We start from the raw sequence: 17,374 nt of genomic DNA on the forward strand, positions 1-17,374 counted from the left end.
CTGTGAGAGTCCTGTGGAGATCTGGAGAAAGAGCACACCAGGCAGGCAGAGGGCACAGCACGTGCAAAAGTCCTGGGACCGGACCATACCTGCCACGTTGGGGGTGCAACCGGGAGGCAGGCCCGTGTTGGCTGGAACAGAATGAGTGGGGGGGGGGGGGGGGAGGGCGGGCAGGTAGTGCAGGGGCAGGGGAGGGAGCAGGTCGTGGGAGGGGGGAGGCAGGGCCCCCGGACGCCCAGGGAAAGGTGCTTTCTCATTGACTCCGACACTTCAGCTTGTGGGGCTGGTTGCTAATTGCTAACCTGAAGACTCACAGCTGCAAACAGAAGAATTCTATCCCCAAGGCTACACTTTATTGCCCTGGAAGGCGTTAACTAGTTTTGCTTTACCTTGAACTCCGAATTTGTAAAATTTGAGTCTCCTTTGAAGCAGCTTTGCACTCAGATAAGTCTCTGACGCACGTTAGGTGGTCACTGCATATTTGGATGAGGTTTATGTTGTGAACGTTTTGCAAGTTTGACTTTGCCACTGCCCCACCCCCAGAGGTAAAAGCTAGTTTAGCACTTTATTTTACACATGGGGAAACTGAGGGCAGGGCAGAGGGTTTTGCCCAGGGTCCTCTGGGCAGTTCAGGGAGCCAGGCTGCCATCCACGATGTGAGTGGCCTCCCTGACTTCAAGGAACAAAGAAGGGGCTCTGTGGCTTGGTTGGGGGAGCTAAAGTAAGGATGGGGATCAAAGGGGTAGCCTTATCCAGGGGCTCAGGGATTGAGTCCTCCCTCCAGGGAGGTAAAGGTAAGCGCCAGTCAGGGGCTGGCAGGGAGTGGGGAGGGGTGGGGGGAGGGGAAATGAGTGGTCACCATGGCAACATGAGCTCCCAGGGAGGGCAAGGGGCTGGTGTGGCAGGGGTGGGAGGAAGCCCAGCCGGAAAGACTAGATGACACCAACTGCAAATGCAGGCAACCCCAGAACCCCCTCACTTTTGGTGACTCTCTGGAAGGGAATCACAGAACTCACTGAACACGCGGGCAAAGCCTATGCGGGCGAACAGGGCCAAGGGAGAAGCGTGGGGGGGGGGGGGGGCGGGGCGCGGTTCAGCAGGAACAGCCAGGCTGGCCTCCTGCCACATCCGGCCAGACCCAGCAGGTGGCCCCCTGTGGCTGAACTCCACCTCCAGGTCCACTGATTTGGGGACCCAAGGCCCCACTTTAAACCACAGGCATCGGCTGTGTCCCGGAGCCCTCCGGGCAAGCTCAAATTCCCCGCCAGGCAGCGGCCCTAGCAGCGCCCGCTTTGGGTGCACACCTGTGCCAGATCAGACCTTCCCCCAGCCGCCAACAGCATGGGGTAGGACGCAGAGTGCGAGGAGGAGGCTGAACCACAGAGAAGGGACTGACTTGTCCTGATTCAAACTCAGGCCAGAGGCCCAGGCAGGGCCTGGAAGGCAGGGGGTGGCGTCTCCCTGAGAAGGAGGCTGCGAGGGTGTGGGAAGGCAGCCTGGCTGAGGCTGAAGGCTTGGGGTCTGCACCCAGCGCTGGCGGAATCGCCTTCCTGACACCTGCCAGCTGGGCCTACCGCCCTGTGCCTCAGTTTCCCCCTGTGTGAGTCGGGTCAGCAGAGTCTAAGGGTTCAGCAGTCCATCCCTGTCACCCACTGCGGGCTTAACGACGGGCCCTGCGTGGTCTGCAAGCCCACACAACCCTGGAGGGCGGAACATCTCCAACATACAGGTGGGGCGCGGCCCCAGCAGGCCCTCCGCGGAGGCTGGCTTGACAGGGGTCGGCAAACGCAGTCCGCTCCCTCCCCGAGGTTCCTGTTTATTGAAGTCGTTTTTTCTCCGTGGTAGCCGCTCCACCGCGGAGAAGCAGGGGAGGGGGGGGCGGGGGGGAACAGCTTAATTGAATCCCACACCGGAGAGGGGGTGCCGGCAGCTGGAGGGAAGAGCAGGGGCGGGGGAGCGAGGTCCCGCCCCGGCGGCCAAGGGGGAGCCCGACCACAGTGGGTCTGGCGGTAGCCTACAATTATCACCCTAATGTGATTATATTAATTATCATCGCAAAACTGTGCCTGCTTCTGCAGAACGCGCCTGTGCGTCGAGCTCTGCCCACAAAGGCGCCTGGGCCTCATCGCAGCCCAAGCATCGGAGACCCAGACATGCCCCGGGACTCGCTGGAGGCCGCGCCATGGAAAAATCCGGGGCTTGAATTCCAGCGTGGAGCGCTGCCCTTAAGCTCCTCCCTGATTAGGGTTTGGATCTCCAGGCCCAGAAAAGTACAGCACACGCAGAGAACAGGTTCACAGACGGTGGGGGCCTGGGCACAGGGTGGGTCTCCAAGGCCAGGATATGGGGCCCTGAGGAGCCATGGAAGGTTTGGGAGCAGGGGTAGCAGGTGAAGGCAGAGGGCAGACTGGGGTGGGATGCAGACCCATGGTGGGCCCCATCCCCAGGCCCCTTCCCTCCACCTTTGGAAGGTCCCTGCTGCCCCAGTGCCCTTCCCTGGCTCAGATTCTGCCCCTTCTGCCAAGCCCTCCTTGGTTAGTGCCACCTTCCCCAACGCAGTGGGATGTGCAGCTCCCAGGCCTTCCGGGGCTGCCTGCCTAGGTCAGGGCTGTTTCTACTTCACCAGACTGAAGACTTGGCCTATCGGTGTTCTTTGACTACAAATGGAAAAACAACAAACAAACAAACATTATCAAGCTGGCTTCCACAGAGAAGGAACTTTACTGGCCCTCTGAACTGCAATGGTGTGCAGTCATGGACTTCAGGCACAGTCAGATCCAGCTGCCCACAAGGCCACCAGGCATCTGACTCCTCATCTCTGGCCTCTGCTGTCAATAGTACCGGCTCGGGTCAGACAAAGGGGCACCATTTTGTGATTTGCCCACTGCTAGTGGTGGCCCTGGATGTCCATGGCTCTCCTGGGTGTAGGGGCACTCAGTGTAGCAGCCAGGCTGGAGGGACAAAAGACTCGTGCCTCCCCCCCCACCCTGCGGGTTGCACCCAGGGCTGAGCGCTGGGCGTAAACAACAGGCCATTCCTATCAACTTGCTATCACAGGCGGTGCGTGACACAACCAGGGTTATGAAGGGGGATCTGACCTCACCGGGGGGCCGGCCACCCTGAGAAGGAGAAGGCGGCTTGATACCTAAACGCAGAGTGACAGCACATGGCGAGGGTGTTCCCAGCGAGGAGCCAGCACGGGGACAGGAGGCAGGGGCCTTGCTGAGCTGCTGGTCCCATCTGGGCACGTCCTCTTGAGTGTCGTGAGGCATGGGGCAGCCACAGCACACGCACACTACATGGTGACACGTGCACACGGTGCGTGCACAGAGAAGCACACACACAGCCCGTGCAGGCGCGAGGGCAGCAGGTGCACACGTTCGAACACACGCGCGCTCCTGCACTTGCCCCTGCACTGTGTCCTGTGCACACAGCAGGCATGTGGCCACACTAACACGCCCACAGAGCGAACGTGTGCACAGACGCCCATGCGCACACGCACAGCACACACCTGCGCACGCACACACACACACACACAGCACACAGGCTGCCGGCAATGAGTGGCTAGTGGGGAAGAGGCAAGAAGGCGCCCGGTTGCCCTGGCAACACATCCTGGGACCGACCGTGCCGGACCAGGCCTCATTAGTGCGGCTCCTCTGGCGGGCTGTCAGCAGGTGGCAGGCTGCTCAGGACCCCAGCTCCACACAAAGGCCCCTGGCGGTTTCGTGGTGGGCCTGACAGTCCAGGCCCCGTGAGGGTGAGAGGAGAGAAAGGAGCCAGGCCTGGGTTCAGACCAGGAGACAGGGCCCTGAACTGGGGCACAGGGCACTCACAGTCTGCTCCAGAATCCCAGAGGAAACCAGCTCTGGTGTTGGGGCGGGGGGGGGGGGGTCCTAGTGGACCCCAGCTCTGAGCCAGCGGTCGAGGGGCGGGGGGGGGGGGGGTTCCAATCCAGCCCTTGGCCACGCCCCTGTCCTCCTGCACATGGGTTCAAGGCCAGCTCCTTCCCGGGCTCCCTGCGCTCTCGTTTCTCTGCTGTGAAGTGGGTGCCAGAGGAAGAGACCAGCAGACAACTGCAGGCACCCAGGGCGCAGGAGCTGCACACAGTAGGGCCACACCCAGATCCTCGCCTCTGGTCCGCGACATGCAGCTTCCCGGCTGGGATGCGGTGGCCTTGTTCCCAGCATACCCCGGAGCTCGGCTAACGCCCCCTTCAGGCAGAAAGACGGAACACTCAGATGTGTTTGCCGTCCCCACAGCCCACCGGGTCTGGTGGGGCCGCTCGGTCCCACCAGTTCCGCAAGGACACTGGCTGTGCCAGGTGGGGGTGGGCAGGCCCCGCACGGGCTTCGTGGAGGAAGGGGTGGCAGGGAAGCACCCCCAGGGCTCAGCCGCGCCCCCTCGACTGCAGGCAGTGACTCTGTCCCAGAACTGGTGTTGAGGAAGCACACCCTTGTTGAGCAGGTCACTGGGAACGCAGCCGACCTGCTTCCGTTCTCTGGGCCCGTCCCCCCGCCCCCACATCAGACGGAGCGAGTCTGGAGTAAACGGAGCCCACGTCAGGCGAGCTCCCACACTCCCCGAGACTGGCCTGCTCTCCTCCTCGTGATGCCCCACCTCCGACCCCCGGCATTCCGTGACAGGAGCTCCCACACGTCCCCCAGGTCACGGATGCCACCTCCCATCATGCCTTGACGGGACAAGGGTTCTCCACATCTCATGCCAACTCAGCTCCTTGTGAGAGCCAAGCTGGGGTGGAGGGCGGGTGCCCCTTCGCCGCCGGCTTCCCTGTTCCCCAGCTACCCTGCAGGAGCACAGACGTGGGGGTCAGGCTGTGGCTTTCCAATTATTCATCAGTCGCCGGTCAGGCGCCTCTTGGGAGCCCAGCATGGTTTTGGACCTGAAGACACCACTCACCGAGATGAACCTGTCCCGACCCTGGAGTCGGAGACAGACAGGACCCCATGCAGCATGTGAGCCGAGGTCGGATGTAGGACATACTGAGAAAAGCCCCCCTTCCCAGCCAAGAGGACCGGGAAGGCTTCCTGGAGGAGGCACCATCTCAGCTGAAGCCTGAAAGCGGAGAAGTTGGGGGCTGGGAGGCATTCGAGGCTGAGGGCACAGCATCAATGTGAATGGCCTACGGCCCGGGCTGTTCCTGCCGCCCTGGCCCGGGGCATCTCCAAGCGGCATGACAAGGGTGGGGGCGGCCTCCTGGCTGCCATGCTGGCTTTCTATTCCTGTCTGACCTCAAGGCCTAGGGCTTGAGAGGGAGGGCTGCGTCGGCGGGGGCATTCCTGCCTTGGCAGCTCATGGCATCTGAGGGGGGGTCCTTATCGGCGATGACACCTCAGTCCAGTTCGCTCCATGGCCTGGAAGTGGCAGGCCCGAGCATCCTTCTGGTGGCCACAGTGGGTTCCCGTCCTGGCTCTCATTAGCTGGGCTGCCACAGGCAGCTTACTGAAGGTCCCCAGCCTGGCCTGTGAGGTGGGATGTCACGTGTGCAGATGGGGGACGAAAACAGGACCCCGCTCACTGACCTCCTGTGACTGCGAGAGGGCCCGGGGGTCCCCAGGGCCATTGCTCTGCGGCAGTCTGGCATTCCCGCCTCCCCCACAAGCAGGAGACAGTCCCAGAGGATCCAAAGGGCTGAGAAAACTCCACCGACCCTCCCTGGAACTCAAGGCAAAATTCCTCTCGTCACTAAACAAGCAGATCTCCACCCCCGCACTCCCGAAACACCTTTATTGCACTAAAAACAGCATTTATAAACAAACACACTTGGGGGAGGGTGTCTTGAAGACCTACCCACAGTCAGCACGGAACACAAAGATATCGAATAGTGCAGGGGTGTATAAAACACCCCCCCTCCCCCAGACGGAAAGCAGGGATGAGAGGTCGGGGTCAGAGGGAAGGGAGATACTGGAAACCCCAAGCATCCGACTCAATGCAGGGTCCTCTGTCTGCCTGTCCCAGCCCACAAGCCTGGTGCTGGGTGGTCCCCAGGTTCCAGAGTAAAGGGGAGCCCCTCTGACACTAGCAGCAGGGGGCATGAAGGAGCAGGCCTAGGACAGAGGGAGGGGCAAGGGGGGCACAGCAAGGGCCCCAAATTCTCCCCAAAGTGCAAAGGGGACCAAGTGCTTTCCCAGGCTACGGGGGAAGGGTCCTCCGCCCCTTCCCCAGTGGGATTTGGGAACCTACTTAGGAGAGACAGCGTTTGGATGGGGAGGGGTGCCCCCATCCTGGTCTGCCCTGGTCCAAGGGTGCCCAGCAGGTGGGCTAGGAGAGGCCCCTGCTTCAAACCATACTGTTTCTGTCCTGTTAGGCCAGAAACTGTCTGCAAACATCACTCAAGGACCCACGTACCGACACAACACTTAAATCCATGCAGCGGCCCGGCGGCATGAAGGGCCACAAGCAGGGTACTCCCGGCCTGCCAGCTTCATCCCTCCGTCCCACCCACGCTAACCACAGTCATTTACCACGTGGAGTAAAACCCAGCCACCGGTCCCTGGCGCCCGGCTGCCCAGGGTGCTGCGCAGGAGGCTGGCGGGGTGGCAGCTCCCAGCCCCAGAGGGGCAGGGAGGAGGGGGTCGGGGGAGCGGGAGGCTGCTCTCTGGGCCTGTTCTGAGCAGCCCCTCCTGGGGAAGCAGGCTCCGGATGTCCCAGCAGGGTCTCAGGCGAGGTGAGTCGGGCCAGGGAAGGCGCTGGAGGAAGACAGCACACAGGAGAGCTGTCTGCTTTCCACCAGCCCTCCTGGAGCTTCCTCTGCGTCCGGGCCGCCTTCTCTGCCTGTCTCTTGCCAGGTCGTGGCTCTCAGACCAGACGTGGCACCCTGCTCCCTGGCGGGCTCTGGCTCTGGGGCCCTGTGGGTGCTGCTGGCAGATCCCAGGCCTGCTACTGCTCTCTGGCGGGGGAGGGGGTGTCTCGTGGGCCGGGCCAGGAGAACTCCCATACGACCAAGGGGAAGATGGGCCTCAGCCTCAGGACTGGTCACCTCTAGGCCTGTGATCCACACCAGCTGCCTCCAGGAACAGGTTCCGGCCCCCCACACCCCACCCTGAGAACCCCTTTCCAGAACTCTTGAAGGGGTAAGGCCGCGCAGAACTTGGGGCACGGGGGGTCGGGAGGGGGGACGCTCAGCCCTGCCAAGTGTCCCTTTCTCTTTGCTGGCAGCCCCCTCTCTTCCTCTTCCAAAAAAAAAAATGAATCCGTGAAAAATAGTATCCTGGCCACCCCCGACATCGACTGCAGCCCCAGTCTGAGCTTGAACACGCCACACCTCAGCCCCCGCCCCCCACCGGCCTGGCCACGCAGCCTCCCGCCCATGGGGACCCGGGTGGGGTGGGGTGGGTGGGGTGGGGTCTTCCTTCCCCCCCCCCCCCCCCCCCCGCACCCTACCCTCCGCAGGGAGGCAGGGAGGGGCCTTTACAGGAAAGGCAGCAGGGAGGCCAGGGGCAGCTCCTTCTCCCCGAGCAGCGTGTCCCGCTTGAGGCTGCCACCCTTGTTGACCACCTTGATCCGGAGGGCCAGCTTCCGGACACTGGCCGGCCCCAGGCCGTCGAAAAAGAAGTCCTCGTTGAAGACGGGGTGGCGGCTGTTCTTGATGATGGTGCTGCGCTGCTTCTGTAGCTTGCCGGGGACCAGGCACAGGCCCACACAGCAGTTGATGCTCCGGGCGTCACACAGGCGGTCATAGAGGCCCTCGGCAGCCAGCAGGCGCACCCGCAGGCGGGCCTGGGCCGCCTCATACTCTGCCAGCAGCCTGACGCTGCCCCGAGGGCCCATCCGGACGGCGTGCTCCGCCCGCGGCGCCTGGCCAGTCTCAGGGCCCGGCTCCGGGGTGGCCCTGCGGGTCAAACGGCGCCGAGCCCCCGGGCTGGCGTCTGGTGCACTGTCCTCAGCAGACAGAGAGCCGTGGCGGCCCGCCGAGTGCTTGAGCTGGCTCACTTTGGCCTGGCTGTCCTGGGCAAAGCCTTTCAGCAGTGACACAGAGCGAGAGAGCAGAGGGGACCCGAATGGGGAGGACTCGGCCGAGGACCCAGTATCACTCTCCCCACCGCTGAAGTAGCGACTGGGGCTCCTGAGGGCCCCACCACCCTCCCTGGGCACCCCATCTCCCCCGTTGGCCTTGGGGGCCCCCCGACGGCGCCCGGCCCCTGGGGACCCCACCTGAGCCAGGGCTCCATGCTCGCTGTGGAACAGGGACTCCTTGCGCCGCGTGTGGGGGCTCTCTGCCAGTGTGGCAAAGCCATAGGACGTCTGGGCTTTGGGCACAGAGGGCAGGGACATGGCGCCCTGGGCCTGGGGGTCTGCGTTGGTGGCAGCCTCCTCCGCTGGCCAGTCCTCCGCACTCTCAATCTGGATCACGTGCCGGGTGGCTGCCTTCAGCAGGCTCTTGCTCTCAGCCGGCAGCTTGGCAGACAGCCGGGGACTCCGGGGGGCTCGGCGGGGTGTCCCCGAGGCCAGGTTCTGATCGGAGGTGGCGGGGCCCAGCTCTGCCTGCGCCTCAGGATCTGTGGGGCCAGCGGGCAGCTTGGGGGGTATGAAGAAGTCAGGGATCTTGTCGGGTGTGAGCACATTGCTGTACAGGGGTCCCTTGGATCCCCTGTCCCCTGCCTCACTCCCGGGGCTGGCGTTTTCTCCAGACCCCCGGAGACGCTCCAAGAACCACACGTTGGTTTTCTTCATGGGGGCAGGCAGAGGGGAGGCCAGGAAGAGCTCTGCAGAGTCTGAGAGGACAAGCGGGGTCAGGAGCTGCATCCCAGGCCCTGGGAGAAGGGAACAGGGGCTCCCGACGCCTGTGTAGGGGAGCCACAGGGGCAGGTCCCGGCCAAGCGGGGTTGCGCAGGATCACTCAGAGCGCATCACCTCTCCCCCGTCCTCCCTCCCCAGGGAGATCGAGCTTAACTTCCCAGAACCAAGGCGAAGCGAGGGAGGTGGGGGCGACGTTGGACTCTTGGGAAGCTCCCAGGGGACAGCGACCCCTCTCCCGCCCCCACCCCGTCTTGAGGATCTCAAAGCGCTTGCTAAAGGGTCTGTGCTCAGTCCAAAGGGAAGGCACCCCTGGTATGCGCGGATCCCCAGGATGTCCCCGCTCCGCCCCCCCTCCCGCCCCCCGCCAAGCTCCCACCCACCTGTGGCTTTGCCCAGGACTGAGGGTCCAGGCACCAGGGTCTGGGCAGGGAGAGGAGGTCAGTCGGAGGACTGAAGGCGCAGCGAGCTGACCCCTCCCGCGTGTCTCCCCGCCCCCCCCCCCCCGCCAGACTCAGCTTGGGGTGGGGGCGGGGGTCCTAGCAGACCCCCGCGGACCGTGGCGGGGTCCCCACACTCACCTGCCCCGGGGTGGTGACCCGAGGCTGGAGGCTGTCCCGCGGGCACGCCGGAGTCGCAGCGCGAAGGGGTCGGGGCCCGCGGGGGGACGCGGTCGCAGCTCCAGCTCGGGCGGCGGCGGCAGCGCAGCAGGGACTCATTCACCGGCGGCGGCGGCGGGAAACCGCCCAGCCCGGCCGCCGCGCCGCCGTATTCCTCCTAGTACAGCCGCACGCGCAGCCCTAGGGGCCCCCGCCCCGCCCCGCCCCCAGGCCCAGGCCCCAGGGGCCTGGTGGGGGTCGATGGGAGGCAAGCAGGTGGTTGCGCCTCGTCGAAGGCCAGTCGTAGCTCTTGTGCCTGCGGATCCGCGCTGTAGGGCCCCCGGAGGCCCCAAGCCCCTGCCTCAGCTCACCTGGGCCGGGCACAGACCCGCACCTGCGGTGGGCCGGGGCTCCAGAGACAGGCCCTTCCCGTCTCACGCGATGAGTACAGTAATGGCAACAATTGGGGCGCCTGGGGGGGAGGGGGGGGCGCAGTCGGTTGAGCCTCCGACTTCCGCTCGGGTCATGATCTCACGGCTGGTGGGTTCGAGCCCCGCGTCGGGCTCTGGGCTGACCGCTCGGAACCTGGAGCCTGCTTCGGATTCTGTGTCTCCCTCTCGCTCTCTGCCCCTCCCCCACTCGTGCTCTCTGTCTCTCTCTCTCAAAAATGGATAAACATTAAAAAAAAAAAGTGCCGCTGAAGGTGTCCCCGCCGGCCCCCAAGGATTCACCAGAACCCGGTGGGTCTGTGCAGGGGAAGTGAGGGTTTCCTTCTGGAAATAAGGACATGGCCGCTGAGAAGCGCTCCTCCCCAGTAAATGGGCGGGCGTCCGCACCTTGCAGCCGTGCAAGAAGCGGCCTTCATTTCGAGAACAAATGTTTATTGAGCAGCTGGTGGACGCCGGGCGGATGGCAGTCTGGGTGCTGAGGACGCGACTGTGATGCATGGACACAATGTCCAGCTTCCCGATGCGTCCCAGTGCGAGGGATGCCAGAAGACAGACACGGAAGAAGTGTTACGGGTTCGGTGGTTCCTGTGACCCAGGGGAAGAGGGGACAGCACCGACATGCTGTTCACAGACGGAGAGACAGAGGAGGGGTGAGGCCAGGACAGGGCCCCAGGCCTGGCAGCTCCTGAGCACACAAGGTCTGCTGGATCCCAGCCCCTCCCGACTTGTGATCTGCTCCCCTCAACCTCTGCTTCCTCATTCCTGGCCCTCCCTCCCAGCCTCGATGCCCCCTTCTGAAACCTAAGGCCTACCCGTCTTGTGTGAGGAGACAGCACGATAATGTATGGCCAGGACTGATCCAAAGCCTGGGCTTTATTTAATTACGATCGTCCCAGAGCCTCCTGTGTTCCAAGAATGTCCCCAAGCCCCATCGTGGCCCCAGCTTCGGCTGGGGCTGGTCTGGAGTGACCACTGGTTCAACAGCAGAAGGGGGTGCAGGGGGGCAGGTGGGAGCCGGACAGAACTCCTGCCCCTCCAATGCCTCCACCTGACCTTAGAGTGAGGTGGGCTTTGGAGTTGCATTGTCCAGATGAGAAAAGCAAGGCTCAGCAGGGCCCATGACTCCCCCCCAAAGATCTGTCTCAGCTTTGCTCTCTCTCAGCAAATGTTAAGGCCCCTCTTTGTGCTGTGGGCAACACTGGCATGACCACGGAGTCTGACAGGAGAGGCAGATGCCAATGAATGCATCATTTCACCGCTGCCTCCAGGAAGCCTGCCCTGCCTGCCAGCCTGGGCTGGGCCAGCATCACGGCCCGGCAGAGCCCACTGAACCGCAGCTTGAGCTACCATGAAGAATGCCCTGGAGCGCATACTTGTTTGACATCCGTTGCCCCTGCCAGCCTGGAACTGCTGGGAGGAAGGGGTGTGGCAGCCTGGTCCCTGCCTTGTCCCCAAGACACTGGGGTCTTTAATAACTACCTGGCAGACAGATGGATGAACTAGCACCACAGTAAGAGGGATGACTCCTGGAAGTGCACTCTTTCTGGAAGCAGGCAGGAGGGAGGACCTCAGAGGCCATGGGCCGCCCTTCTCCATTGCACAGACAGGGACAGTGGTGCCCACTAAGGCGGAGTGACCACCTCAGGTCTTCTGACGACAAGCCACGCCGCGTGCTGGGGGCTTCACTCTGCCCTCACCCCCACCCAGCTGGGGCAGGTCTACTCCCAGTTGGGTTGAGGGAGGAGGCAATGAGTTTATTCTGGGCCGGTTCCTGTGCTAAGCAACTGGGGGTGCTCCTCTGGGGTTCGCATCCTGAGGCCAACACTTCCTGAAGCGTCCAGACCTCTCTGCCTCTATCTCCTCGGCTGTCCACCAGCATAACAGCTGTCCCTGCACCACAGCCACAGAGCAAGGACAGACAGGTGCTGACAGGCAAAGTGCTCACAACAGGGCCTAGAGCACTGAAGTGGGCGCCAGCCTTCACTTCTTGGACGTTGCTCCTGGTGAGAAAAGGGGCTCAGCTGTGGGAGGCCTGGCCGGGCCTCGAAGGGAACCCCAGAACCTGAACCCCACCACTGCTAGCTCAGCCGAAGCCACACCCCTGTGCCTCCACCCCATCACCTTTGGGGGCTGGGGAAACTGAGTCCCAGACAGAAGAGGTACCTGGGGACAGGTCCCAAACACCTGCCTTGGGAGGGCCGGGGGCCAGGAGGCTGGCCCTTCCTGCTGGTTAGTGAGGCTTGCGGTCCGTACAGAAGAACCTCTCCCAGCCAACAAAACCTACCTCCTCTGCAGAGCCCTGTGGCTGACCGGCGTGGCGGACCCCCCGGGACTCCCCCACACCCCAAGTTGCAGCCTTCCTGGGATCAGAAATGGGGAGGTGCAGGCTTCCAGTCCAAGCTGGGGAGGGGGACCAGGCGATATTGGCCAGCACCCCCACCCCTGACCTGAGTCGTGCCACTGCATGATGGATGGCCTTGGTCTTCCACTCCCACCCCCCAGGGAGCTAGCCTCATGGGAAGGAGGAGGGACGGGGTGCTTCCCAGGAGCTAGCCTGAGTCATAGGCCGCCCCCCACGGCCACCGCAGACAGGTCTTGGGAGAAGCACAGGGAGGGGCCTCAAAGAAGGAAGCTCCAGTCCAGAGGGCCACCTTGTACCCACACAGCTGTGGCAACAGCTGCTCCTCTGAGCTCTGTCTCCTCCCCTGGAAAAGGAAGGCCTGTCTGCAAGCTCCCAACTCTCTGCGGGGGAGGGCCACCACGCCCAGTTTCCAGGTAAGGAAACTGAGGCACACGGGGCGGCCCAATTCCACAGGGTACGCAGTTCAGGGAAGGGAAGCAACCAGTCTGAGTTGACACGGTGGCTGCCTCCCACCCCAAGACTCCCTGAGGGTGAGGCTGGCGCAAGGAGCATCTGTTCAATAATTGAAGGTAGAATGGCGCGAGAGACGTGTGGGGGACCCAGCTGAAGCTAGGCTCACAGCTCCCGTCACTGTGTGTGCACCCCACACCTGGCTTTTCCAGCGCAGAGAGCAGGACGAGGAGGTGATGGGGTGCGAACCCCAGCTCTGCTACCCCCCGGCGGTGAGGCCTCGAACAAGCTGTGTCCTCCGCTCCCCCTGTGGTCACACACAGGTCATCCTTCTGGTCCCTAAATGTGCTGGGAGCCACACACACCACAGGGCCTTTGCACATGCCATTCCTTCTGCCTAGAACTCTGTCCTCCTCATCTGGGGCTCTCATCCTCCAGATCGCAGCCCCTGTGTCATTCCCACAGATCACTAAGTTCAGGACTCTTTCCTTTTCACTGTTGTCATTACACGCTTAGCAGTGATTTGCTGATCAATGTCACTTGGCTGTTAACTCCACAAGGACAGACCACAAGGACCAGTCTCGGTCCTGCTGCATCCTTGTTAATCCACCAGAGGTCCAGGCAGGTAAGAGGAGAAAGCAGGCTTACTAAAGGGTATCAGGAAGGGGGGGAGGGGTGGATGGACCAGTGAATGGAAGGCCTAATAGACGGCTGGACCGATGGGTGGACGTGGGTTGGGCGCACGCGCTGGTGGCTCTCTGCCTCCGTGTCTCTAAAGTAAGAGGCAGGGCGTCAGTCTCCTCGGGCTCTGTTTTTTGACGGCTTTCCCCCCTGGTTACAGACAGAGCAGGGTGTGGGCTGCTCCCCTCACCCTCACCAGGCTCCCCCAGGGCAGGGGGTGTGGCCTGCTGACTGCAGAGAAATCTCCTCGGATCTCTCAGTCTCCCCAGAGATCCAGACCCTGGGCAGGGGTGTGGCCCTGGCAGGGAGGCCTCTCCAGGAGGGCCAGAGGAGGGGTTCCGGGAGAGATGGCGGTCTCTGGGAAGGAGAGCCCAGAAATCATGTGAGGCAAGGTCTGCAGAGCAGCAGCTGTGTGCAGGGGCTCTGTCGGTGACAGGGGTGGTCTGAGAGAAGTCAGGCCACATTCGGGGGGAAGTCAGGAGCAGTTTGGAGGGAAAAGAACTTTTTGCCAGACATGCAGGGGCATCTTGAAAGAGGTTTGCAGCATTCAGGAAATACAGATGTTTCCAAGGGGAAGACGGGGGTGTTGGGGAGGCTTTATCTCTGGGTAAAAACAGGTGTGAGGGAGATGCCGGGGGTTCTCGGACAGCAGACCACTGCCCCACAGGCCCAGCGCCCTCTTCCCCATCCCCCCCCTCCAGTCCCCACATCCTCCAGCCCCGAAAGGCCACGCCGTGGGCCTTGGCTCTGCCCCTGGGACACTGGCCTCAGCCTTCCAGCCAGAGGGCCTCTCAATGTGCAGGTGGGTTCGTTTCCTCATGGTCCTGTTACCAGCAGATCCCAAATGTCCATGCAGGTTGGCAGCCGGGAGGGCAGAGTCCCACAACCACCCACCGCCCCCCACCCCCCGAGCCGGTTGTGCTGGCCTTGCCTGGATGCCCCCCATCCCAGCTGGGCCCCAAGGCTACCCGCCCCTTCAACATCAGCAGGTGCCCCGGCCTGAGGACCCAAAGCATCTCAATTCTTCCCCATAAAAGACAACTGTGCACTGATTTTTCAGGTGGAAAACTGAACCAGTCAAGGACAGGAATCCCCCTTTCCAGGGAGAGAAGCTGAAGTCCATCTGGGGAAAGAGGTGGGCCTCCTTAACCTATCGGGGGCCCTGGCCAGGGCTTGGAGATGGAGACTGCTTGTCTTTAATGTATTTTCTTTAGAGGTGAGAAAAGGTTCTGTCTTTGGTATGGACACCCTCACTCCAGGCAGAGGGTGGAGGCAGGCAGGGCGTCAGCAGGATAAAGGGGTCGTGGGCCCCCATTTCTTGGCCTTGTTGACCCCGCCCAGGGACGGCTGGAGAGAGGCCTATGCGGGGGAAGGAGAGACAGTGGCGGTTCCAGCCTGACCAGGGTCCGGAGGGAGAGGCTGAGGAGCCCGTAAGGCCACAACAGGGGCATCTGCGGAGCAGGACAGGAGCTGGGAGCTGAGAACCATCACCTGGGGAAGAAAGAGAAGGAGAGGTCAAGGGTCAGCTGAGACCGCAAGCAGAGACCCAGGTTCCGGCGTCCGGGACCCTGAACCTCAGTGACAGGGCCCAGTGAGGGCCTCCAGGCTGAGGGACCGGGGTGAAGCTCCCCACGTTCTTACAGTGTGACCTAGGGTAGTGCTCCAACCTCCCTGTGCTATTTCTTCTGCAAAACGACAGTGCTAATGACAGTGCCAGTTCAGAACCACGGGGGAAGCCCGTGGGGTTTCGGGAGGTGGGAGCATAGTCATTATTACTGCCATCAGCATTGTTTCTCGGGTCACAAACACCTTGGGGAAGGGAAGCAAACGTGCAAACACCCAGCCCCCGACCTGCTGATCCTTTCAGGTGTCCCATGGCCCCCCCCCCCAGCCCCAGAAGCCCTTCCCTAGACTGGAAACCCCCTCTGTGCCTGCAGCCTGAGGCCTGGGTGGGGGAGGAGGCGGGAAGGGGACCATTGTCTTGGGGACAGGAGAGCAGCCCAACCTGGCCAGAAGCTCCTCTCTGCCGAGCCCTTGGGGAAATTCCACAACCCTCTTCCTTTGCAGCCCCTCCCTCCCCAGCTGAGCCCCCAGCTCCTGGCTTCCACATCCCAGGTCCCGCCTCTCCCTCCTCCCCAAGACAGTTCATGCCACCACCACCCCTGCACCGGCAGCTCACGCGCATGTCCTGCCTAAACCACCCCCCACCTCCCCCAGAGGCCCCAGTCTCTCACCAAAAGGTCCTGGAACCACCCAGACCCAGACCTGCCTGTCCCTCCCCAACACCAAAAGCAAAAGCCCAAGGGTGCGCCTTTTCATCTCTTGCACCTCTCCTGAAACACCCATCGGACCCAGGCTACGCTAGCCCCTCCTCCAGAATAGTGCCCCCCCTCCCCGTTAAACACGGAGTGACCATAGCAACTCAGCAATTCCACTCCTGGGTATATGCCCAAGAGCCATGAACATAGTCCACGCAAAAACCTGGACGGATGTGTTCTGAGTGGTCTTCCTCGTGATAGCCAAAAAGTGGAAACACCCAAACGTCCACTGACAGTGAGTGGATAAACACGTGCCCACCGCGCACGCGCACGTCCACAGATGACCGCATCCCCCCGCGCATGCGCACATCCCTCGGCTGCAAGCCGAAGCGAGACATCCACACCTGCTGCCCGTGGGCGCACCCCGAACACGTGACACTCAGGGAGGGAACCAGACACGAGAGGCCACACGGAGTGTGAGTCCACGTGTGTGAAACGTCCGGAACAGGCTCATCCACGGATGGGAAGGGAACTCGTGGGGGCCGGGGACTGGGGGAGGGGTGATGGTGACAGGGTACCTTTTGGGGTGGTAGAATGTTCTGGAATTAGGTAGAGGATGGTTGCACATCTCTAAACATGCTAAAAAACAAAACAAAACACTGAGTTGCACACTTTAAATGGGTGAACTGTGTGCTCTGTGAATTTTCTTAGTTTCTAAAATGAGAGAAAAGCTGGCGAACGGGTGAAGCTGGGATCCGTGGGGCCCACTGCGCACCTGGCTCAGGGCTCGCGTTTGACCACGCCGCGCAGATGCAGCTCGCTTTCGGCCGCCACGATGGGTTGCCCATTCTGCAGGTGGTAGTCGATCAGATGGCTGATGCTCTCAAAGAGCACATCCTTCGTCCGCACCTGTGGGGCCAGAGGCCTCAGCGTCAGCGGCACTGGGAGCTGGAGAGGCCTGCTGACTGGGAATCTGCAACCTCAGGAGCCCGCCCCGTGGGTCTGATGCATGCTCCAGTCTGAGAGCTGCTGCGTCAGAAGCTTCCGGGACTTCAACCACAGAATCAGACTCAAGATTCCAGAGCAAGGTATGCACACGGGCCCCAAAACCACCAGGGTTCTGTGGTCCCCAACAGACCCCTTTTTGGTGGTCCCCAAAAAGTCATGTCCGTGTCCCAAACCCTGGAAGCCGTGGACAGGAACTTATTTGGAGAAAGTGTCTTTGCAGATGTGTCTTTGATGCAGTTCAAAGACACAGCTGATGGTTAAAAAACACGCAGGCTTCAAAGATGTCAAAACAGATGAACGTAGGGAAAGGGGGTGGGGGGGGTAGAGGGAAGCAAACCACAAGAGACCCGATGATAGAGAACAAACTGAGGGCTGAGAGAGGGAGGCGGGTGGGGGTGGGCTAGATGGGTGATGGGCACTAAGGAGGGTATTTATTGTGATGAGCACTGGATGTTGTATGTGTGTTATGAATCACTGAATTATACTCCCGAAGCCAATTTTACCATACATGTGAACTAACTAGAATTTCAGTAAATACTTGATATCAAAAAATATAACTTACATTTGAAAAAGGAACTAAGCTTAGTCTCTTCAAAAAAATGAGAGAGGGGTGGCTGGGGGCTCAGTCGGTTAAGCATCTGACTTTGGCTCAGGTCATGTTCTCGTGGTCCATGGGTTCGAGCCCCACATTGGAGTCTACGCTGACAGTTTGGAGCCTGGAACCTGCTTGGGATTCTCTGTCTCCCTCTCTCTGTGCTCCCCCCTCAATTGTTCTCTCTCCCCTGCTTCTCAAAAATAAATAAACTTTGGGGC

General features: G+C 61.8%; 2 protein-coding genes across 5 annotated transcripts in view; both read right to left on the minus strand.

The window, feature by feature from the left end:
* Positions 1-7,368: 7,368 nt before the first annotated feature.
* C2CD4C (C2 calcium dependent domain containing 4C) lies at positions 7,369-9,522 on the minus strand. 2 transcript variants are annotated; one of them, XM_045497050.1, is made up of 2 exons: positions 9,336-9,522; positions 7,369-8,771 (listed from the first exon to the last, which is right to left on the minus strand). In XM_045497050.1, the coding sequence occupies exon 2, from the start codon at positions 8,761-8,763 to the stop codon at positions 7,429-7,431; it is 1,335 nt and encodes a 444-aa protein (XP_045353006.1). In that variant the 5' UTR covers positions 8,764-8,771; positions 9,336-9,522; the 3' UTR covers positions 7,369-7,428. The 2 variants fall into 2 exon arrangements, with proteins under 2 accessions (XP_045353006.1, XP_045353007.1); XM_045497051.1 differs by having other exon boundaries at positions 7,369-8,732; positions 9,336-9,521.
* A 3,887-nt stretch (positions 9,523-13,409) lies between these two features.
* SHC2 (SHC adaptor protein 2) overlaps positions 13,410-17,374 on the minus strand; it is a 30,914-nt gene continuing 26,949 nt past the window's right edge. For 2 of the 3 annotated variants that reach the window (XM_045491094.1, XM_045491095.1), the window contains exons 12-13: positions 16,329-16,462; positions 13,410-14,786 (exon numbers count right to left, since the gene is read on the minus strand). In XM_045491094.1, the coding sequence (XP_045347050.1) occupies positions 16,334-16,462 (129 nt within the window). In that variant the 3' untranslated portion in view covers positions 13,410-14,786; positions 16,329-16,333. Of the gene's footprint in view, positions 14,787-16,131; positions 16,193-16,328; positions 16,463-17,374 lie in introns of all 3 variants that reach the window. The other variant, XR_006715527.1, reaches the window with a different exon arrangement.

The sequence above is a fragment of the Leopardus geoffroyi genome, chromosome A2 (assembly GCF_018350155.1).
Source record: "Leopardus geoffroyi isolate Oge1 chromosome A2, O.geoffroyi_Oge1_pat1.0, whole genome shotgun sequence".
In the NCBI taxonomy this organism is placed as follows: domain Eukaryota; kingdom Metazoa; phylum Chordata; class Mammalia; order Carnivora; family Felidae; genus Leopardus; species Leopardus geoffroyi.

What these genes read in the sequence shown, in the direction of transcription:
- C2CD4C (XM_045497050.1), bottom strand. Translation starts at nt 8,763, where the DNA reads ATGCAGCTCCTGACCCCGCTTGTCCTCTCAGACTCTGCAGAGCTCTTC.